At 44.2% G+C, this 8400-nt stretch overlaps 1 protein-coding gene across 2 annotated transcripts in view; it reads left to right on the top strand.

The window, feature by feature from the left end:
- Positions 1-1556, top strand: part of tmem104 (transmembrane protein 104) — an 83007-nt gene extending 81451 nt beyond the window's left edge. For both annotated transcript variants that reach the window (XM_032537512.1, XM_032537511.1), the window contains exon 10: positions 770-1556. In XM_032537512.1, coding sequence (XP_032393403.1) covers positions 770-1533 — 764 coding nt within the window. In that variant the 3' untranslated portion in view covers positions 1534-1556. The remainder of the gene's footprint in view (positions 1-769) is intronic.
- The last annotated feature ends 6844 nt before the right edge of the window (positions 1557-8400 follow it).

Raw genomic sequence — 8400 nt, 5'->3', positions numbered from 1 at the left:
AGATAGTATAGAAGTGAGATGTCTCACTCTAAAACAGAGACCTAAACACACAGGGTGAAAACAGGATCTGGAGCAATGTGCGGTACAACAAAAATATGGTGTTTTTTTGAAAATGAAACCATGTAAACCTATTCCGGTATAACCTCAAAATATAATTATGAATTTGAAAATGAGCATAATATGGACGCTTTAAAGTATAGACCAAATCACCATGACGCCATGTCACGCTAACACAAATTACACTACCAGGCAGACAAATGGCAGTTGATTTACAATGCAGAGGTATGGGAAATCAGCCAACTTATTTATTTCTGTTCTGTCATTTTCAGCAGTACCTGTACTGTTGAAAGATAAACAGAGGTGTGACCTGTCTGACCTTTCTTCTGTACTATGTTGCTTTGCTAGCATCTTTGATAAACCCAGCATTACAAACCGCGACATCTCACCTCCGCTCTGCTAATTTGGGTGGTGTCATTGTCTTTAGGCCCAACAGGTAAATCCTTATAGGTCTCCAGCCTAATGTTAATTAAATTGTTCAAATATATAAAAGCATCAAACTTGCATTTCAGATGAATGAGCTGAGTTCCTTGTTCCAGTTTGCTCAGCACTGTTAAATTGGAACTGCAGTTATTTTCTACCTAGAAGTTATTGTAAACAAACATTGTGATTGGGTCTATACTCTCTCAGTCCACAGTAAGATTCTTTTCTTCTTTGCAAGGAATGTACTTTTACAGTGTTCTTAACTCCATCTCCTCTGTTTTTTCCACAGCGTTCACCATGATGATCATCTTGGCTCTAATCCGCATTGGCAAAGGCACCGGCGAGGGCCGCCCGCCAGTCGCCTCCTTCTCTGGGGTGCCCAACCTGTTTGGGGTGTGCGTCTACTCCTTCATGTGTCAACACTCCCTGCCCTCGCTGGTGACGCCCATCTCTGACAAGAAACGTGTGGGCACCCTGGTGTTGGCGGACTATACCCTGATCCTGGGTTTCTACGTGCTCCTCTCATTCACCGCCATCTTCTGCTTCGACAGCTCGCTGCTGCACGACATGTACACCCTGAACTTCACAGACAACTGCAACGTGTTAGATATTCCGATACTGCGCTACTTCTTGGGCCTGTTCCCAGTTTTCACCATCAGCACCAACTTCCCCATCATCGCCGTCACACTTCGCAACAACTGGAAGACCCTGTTCCACCGGGACGGAGGCACCTACCCGTGGGTGGTGGACCGCGTTGTGTTTCCCCTCATTACCCTGGTGCCCCCAATTGTGGTGGCCTTCTGCACCCACAACTTGGAGTCCCTGGTGGGCATTACGGGATCCTATGCCGGCACAGGGATCCAGTACATTGTCCCAGCCTGCCTTGTGTATTTGTCTCGACGCCATCTGGAGCCCGTGGTGGGCAGGGATGCCGTCAACAAGCACCGGTCTCCCTTCCGCCACGCCTTTTGGGTGTGGTTTGTTTTGGCTTGGGCCGGCTCCTGCCTCATATTCGTCACAGCCAACATCATCCTGACTGACACCAGCAAATGAGAACTCACTGGTCCAAGAACTTTACCTGCTGCTGGTTGGACAGTGGCCTTTCATGGGACTTTTGTTGCATATATTAAATGTAATTAAGAGTAATTTATGAAATTTCTTAAAAGGGACCAAATGTCAACAAAGAAAGGGAATTGAAAATGGTTATTTATTAAAAAGGTGTTTTGTCAACAAACACCTGATAGTTTGAGGTTTTCACAAGGACTTGCACAAAAACAACTTTACAAAAAATATACAGTATATCGTAAAAGTCCAGTTGGCTTGTTCCCGAAAGTTCCGGAAAATTGCAAATATCAGAAACAAGTCTCATTTCTGAAACGTTTCAGACACTGTTCGCCGTCCTCTGTCCTCTGGACCACCAGGGCTGAATGTTTATATTGAAGCAATTGAAAGAGCAGAGCAGTGAAAAGAAAAAGAGCCTCTCACATTGATTCTCATGTTCTGTTGCTAAACTGCTCGGTGTCTACACAGGTTGATAATGAAATTGGAACAGAAACCAACAGACGAAGACAAACAAACGAATCGGGCTCGATCATTCTTTCATGGCTTGACGTGCAGCCATTCCTCAGCCGCCGCTGCCTCCCATCTCCTCGTCCTCTTGTGAACAATGAAGCTCCTTCAGTGACAGATCCACTGATAGATAGGCCTCCAGGAAGAGCTCCGTCTCTGTTCATCTCCAGGCACTCGCGCCTGTAGTTCATGCACAGGACACGTCTCCTGTCTTTTACAGCTAAGCACCCATTCATGACTCTGTCAGCCTCGATCTGGATCTATCAAACAACCCAACCCCTTACAGGATAATAGTGATTTACAGTGCTTCAGCTGTAGCTATGGGAAAAGTAGCCAAAAGTGAAGGGTAGTATGCCAAATGTGAGCTCTACACTACCCACTGTTCAGCAAGTTAGCCCAACCATATGGCGATACAGGTTTATTGTATGTATGACCCACAGTGGTTATATGTCCAGACACATAAGTGTCTGAAAATATAGAAAATCATTGACTCATTGGAAGAAAAACTCAGCCATTTTTACTTCCCCCTGTCCATAATCTTCTTACATCCACACACCTTGTTCTCTATTGTTGTTCACACAAACAATCATGATATACAGTATAACATAGATATGATCTGGAATTGTGGTATGAAATGTTGTGTCATGGTGAAAAATGCTGTCTTTTCTTGGTCTTAATGGCTGTATGGTGAAACAGCATTTATTAGCCTATTCCATAGTTGACACAACCTTTTCAGCACAAACAACTTTATTTCCTGTATCTCCTCAAAGCATCAACAATCATAAACAAGGTGCAAACACATTTTCTCGTTTTTAGCATTGAAGTTCCTAAAAGTAGGCTGTCCATAAGAGACACATTTTTCAAAGAATGGTCCAAAGTAAAGCAGTCAACATTCAGAATCAAGCTTCAAAAACACTGGACACTACATATCCCATAATGCAGTCATCTTTTCGTCAGGTCGAGTATGGTCAATATTCCTCATGACCGTTGTCCAGCTCTGCTTGGAAAGCATTTCTTCCTTTTTTGTCCCTTAAATAACTAAATTGAAGCTCTTATCCTGAATTGGATCTTTAGGTTTATTGTGGGAGCAGGAACACACACGTGCATCTTCTTTTCAACACCACTAGTTTTCAGTTTACCGTTTTATTTAATTTCAATTTTATTTATAGTGTCAAACCACAACAGAAGTTGTGTATCTCGGAACACTTTACAGATTAGAGAGTATTTTCTAGAACATACATACACTATGATTTACAGAGACCCAATAAATTCATTCACATTTGGTGTGAAATGTCACTCCAGTTGTGGTCCAATTAAAATGCCAGCCATTATTAGGGTGCACAGTGGCCTGTGGAGCGGTTAGATAGGCTGTGCAGCTTTTTCATCAACTGCTTTAATTCAGTTTACATTGAAAGGTAATATGATTTCTACTCATGCATTGTTGCATTGTTGTAGCACCATTGACGGTTGTAGAGGTGTTGTGAGCTTTACTGTCACCCCTGTCTCTGAGTCAGCTGGACCAAATATGGACTCGACCGGTTCTCACAGCTTTGAGATCATCAGTGATTTCAGTTATTACAAAACAATGCTTCTGTCTGTACCTGTCGGCTTTTGTCTAATCAGCGTGGAGTCTGTAACAGTACCAGCATGCACAGATCCATACAACTTTAATCTTGTATGTCATTTGTATGTTTACGTTCCCACTTTTGTGCCGTTTGCTTTCTGATGTTACAGGTCTTTTTCTCCTTAAAATGGAACATTTGGAACATTTGAATGAAAACTACAAACACTTTAACTTTTATTGATCAATGGTTAAAATTCCGTCTCGAGACAAAGATATGACTGTATGCGTGTGTTTGTGATTTGGCACAAATAAGATGTTGAAGATGTTGAAAATGTGACATGTGGTTCAGATGACTCTTGTTTGGAGTTGTGAATTGTGCCTTTTTATGGGCTTTCATTTTTTGCCCTAAACTTCTCAGCTGCTGTGTTTTCCCAGCTTGCCAGACACACATGCACGTAAGCCATTTCATCAAACGGACAATCACTGTTTCCCCAAAAGACTTGTAATCCTTGTTTTTCTTGTCTCTTTAATTTCATTTGTACTTTTTGTTGTTGCTGCCCTTTAGTTTACAGTATTTTGAAAGGTTTCTTTGTTTCTTGTATTTGTTTACATAATTTGCCCAGCCTGTCATTATGTCATTAATATGGATGTTTACCGCTTTAATTAATGCCCTGTTTAATTTTGATCTCACAAAGAAAATAAAGGCTTTTTATTCATCTAAACCTCCTAAACCTCAATTACTTGAGGGAAATTGGGTTTTCTCACAACCTGGGTCTTTTGTAGTTTGGATCTCAAGGACTCTAGACACAAGCCACAATGGAACTAAATCGTTTTAAAATGTGTTAAAAGTCCATTTATGTGCTATCAGAATTACTTATGTGGAAGGGTAAACTTATTTTTAGTAGTTATGAGCTTATTTATGAACTCAATATGTCCTTTACTATGTAATTGCATTGCCATACTATACATGTTTGTGGACAACCCTGTCCACATACAGTGTACTTTTGGCCTGGGTCTATTGTTCCTGGTTAGGTTTCAATAAGGGGAACATAACGAGCGGGTGTTACAGGGTGCGGCGTCTGTTGGACGGACCGTAACGGTTGGAAGAGCGCAAGAGTGTGGATCGAGCCTTTTTCCAAGTGTGACTACGGCACTGGACTGGACTGAACTGAGGTAGAACTGGCCTCCGGTTCCTGGTCGGGGAAGAGCGTTGGCTGATAACCCCGGGCGGGGGCATTGGAAAACTAAGAAGCCGGTAGCTGAACTGGGAAGGGTGTGGGCATACTTCATCCACAGGAGTTGCTTTGACCAGGAAGAGGGGTTGGAACAATTGTCACGTCATTCAGGTACTAACCCCTGGAAGACTGCAGGACAAATGTCACACAAATACTTATAATGTCCACTAGGAGTATCACAGGCTAAACAAACAAGACAACTATTTACAAAAACATGAGGTTTGGTGAGTAATGGCATCAGCAGTGTTTGTGAATTTATGGTTGAGCTAAGCAGCAAAAAAGGCAACGCAAACGCAAACCAGGAGAAATGTGGAGCCTAGGAAAGAGAAAGACAGTGAGACAGGACTGGTAGACAGAGGGCAAACATTCCCACCAAGGAATGACATTACTGTCATTAAGTCCCCTCTAGTCGATGCTAGGACGCAGGGATGTGTCCTCATTATGAAGAAAAACACTGCTCCAATGGGAGATGATGATGGCCGACTAATTTCAGAAGCCAGAGTCCTTGTTGTACTTTTCCTTTGCCTTGGTCTTGAACAAATATGGATTAGGGTCAGCCTCTAGAAGGGGAAGTAATGGAACTGTGTCCACACTAATTAGACATGTAAATCTCCATGTACATACACGAAAATTCACACTTAGACTCTTAAATGTAAATTAATTCTATTTGCACTTTGGGGCGCTCACTCAGGAGAAACACAGCAAAAAGACATGATACTACGTCTGACCGGAGGTGTCCATATATGGCCAATAGTTGCGAACGGTGTCCGAACATGGACATAGATACGTCAACCAGGAGGAGGCCAATGGCACAGTCATGCGGGGGATACAGCTGCATTGAAGCGGCCCAGGCCTTGATTATCTCCTCAGCCATAGAAACCCCAAAATGACTTTCAAGCGTGTGTCAAGAAATCCCGAGAGTTTTCTGTGAGGCGCGTATCGTTTTGGACAAATGACGTCATTGATGACTTCCGAAGTTTCGCTGCCTGTCCATACCACATGATTGGTTTATGAAGCGGTTCCAATCTACATGGTTTTATTATACATCCATAATCTACCCAAGCACATTCACTGCCCTCTGCCTGGTTAAACCAATGCCAGGTTCTATTTTTAGAACAGCCTTCTAATATTGCCCCTCCTGCTATTATATTATGACCAAAAGGATTGATTTACACATTTGACAGCCACATTTTTTCTCAAGAAAATACGCAAATATTGATTTAAATGGTTACGTAGAAAATTATTTTTAACTCTTTACAGGCGCAAAATTCAGTCAAAAACTGTCTCTGATACAGTGTCTCACAGATCACAAAGATCATCTGTATTCACACTCGTCGACCAACAGGTGGTATTGTGAGCAGATGAAGCCTTGAGAAATGAACCCTTTTGCGGACTACTTTACTGGAAAGCTTCAATGCCTAATGAGGCTTCAGCTTGTCATAACTAGTGCAATTGTCCCGAGGACTCTCGTCTTTTTCTTGTGTTGCCTGGTCTGTCTCTCACTTCCCCCTGACCATATACACCAATTACACACTGCTACTCCCCAGACCTGCCACCAGATGCCATCGGGCTCTCTTGCCTGCCTGCTAACCTGAAATCCCCTCCCACCTGCACACCTGTTCCCACTTCCCCCATCAGCCCTGCAGTCACTTGACCGCCTGCTCATGCACATGCTCACCTGTTCTCACTTTCCTCATCAGTGACTCGTACATACCGGTCCATTTCCTTTGTTGCTTGTCAGTTCATTATTGTCTCACTGTCTCTCAGCCTGTAAACCTTATTCTTAATAAGTCACTGCACCAGTCGGCCTGTCCCTGTCTGGGTTTGGGTCCTCCCCCTGCTGCCTGCTCTCTGTGACACTGAGACAGCAACTCTGAAGAGGATCTAGAGATGTGGCATTAATGGGCTGCCCCAGAACCTCCCTTCCAGTTCCCAGCTGAGAGGTAAGGGTCCAAAAGGCTGGTGTCTGCATCAAAGTCAATAAACAGTGTGGGTACCTTACCCACTCTGCGATTCCCCAGTCCTTAGCTCTGCCTTTGAGAAGAGACACAAACTATGCCTTCCAGCACCTCTCTGTGGGAAAGGCAGAAGGTCAGAGCTCAAAGGTAAGGGGACAATGCTTTAGGAACAGTTGGCAGAAACCAGGAGAACCAGAAAAATGTTCTGGAGGAGATGTATCCGGTGATGATGGAGTCTGGGCCGGAGGGCTGGGAGCAGCGGCATGAACTAGGCTCTAGGCCGCAGTTGAGAGACTGAGGAGATGTTCCTGGAAAGACTGACGGCCATTGAGTTGTTCCCGGGGAGATTGACAGCAATTGAGATGTTATTGGAGAGACAGACAGCCATTGAGATGTTCCTGCAGAGACAGACGGCCATTGAGATGTTCCTGCAGAGACAGACATTGAGATGTTCCTGCAGAGACAGACAGCCATTGAATGTTTCCGGCGAGCAGACGGCCATTGAGATGTTCCTGCAGAGACAGACGGCCATTGAGATGTTCCTGCAGAGACAGACGGCCATTGAGATGTTCCTGCAGAGACAGACGGCCATTGAGATGTTCCTGCAGAGACAGACGGCCATTGAGATGTTCCTGAGAGATGGACAGCCGTTGAGATGTTCCTAGAGATGGACAGCCATTGAGATGTTCCTAGAGAGATGGACAGCCATTGAGATGTTCCTGGAGAGATGGACAGCCATTGAGATGTTCCTGGAGAGACGTACAGCCATTGAGATGTTCCCGGAGAGATGGACAGCCATTGAGATGTTCTTGGAGAGATGGACAGCCATTGAGATGTTCCTGGAGAGATGGACTGCCATTGAGATGTTCTTGGAGAGACAGACGGCCATCTCCTGCATAACCTCTGCGATGAAGGTAAGCTGCTGACCATGATATTGTGTTGGCCTGTGTCGTGGCTCTGTCTGGGATCATTCAGAGTCAGCAGGGTTCATGATGGCCCGATTGTACTGTAATGTTCACTGATTCTGACAATGACACAGTCGGTTTGTAAGGAAAGTTCAGTTTAATTGAACAGTTCAGGCAAGGTCAAAACGATAAGTCACACAGGTAAAAATCCTAAAGAGCGGTAGGCAGAATCCAAGGTCCAGAAACACAGAGGACAGGAGAGTTAGTGATGAGGCAAAACCACACAAAAACAATGGTGGACTTGACCCAAATCAGCCTCGGGAGTCTGGATTCATTAGCTGACTTTATTCAAGACGGTCGCACATATGTACACACACGTTTGGCCAGGTGGGCTTTTGGATTCTGTATTGCGGTGGGGGCCGGTCAACATGGCCATTGGACTCCAGTTCTAAGCTAACCTTAGCTAGTTTTGCGTAGGGGAGAGCCGGGAATTAAATGTAATTTACAAAGCGATCGTATCACACTGAAAGCTATTATTTTGTCACTAGCAATCTACACATGTCATCTGTCAAATACAGGTGCGTTTTTCAGCTTTGAACAAAACCAAATTACTACAGCAAAGTGGGACGTGCGTAATGTTAGATCTGTCCCTCCTGGTCGGGACGAATGAAACAGGATGGGGGGGGGGG

Source organism: Etheostoma spectabile, chromosome 15 (genome assembly GCF_008692095.1).
Source record: "Etheostoma spectabile isolate EspeVRDwgs_2016 chromosome 15, UIUC_Espe_1.0, whole genome shotgun sequence".
Lineage (NCBI taxonomy): Eukaryota > Metazoa > Chordata > Actinopteri > Perciformes > Percidae > Etheostoma > Etheostoma spectabile.
Note: the sequence above shows the minus strand (reverse complement) of the source record. Positions and strands in the feature narration are given on the sequence as shown.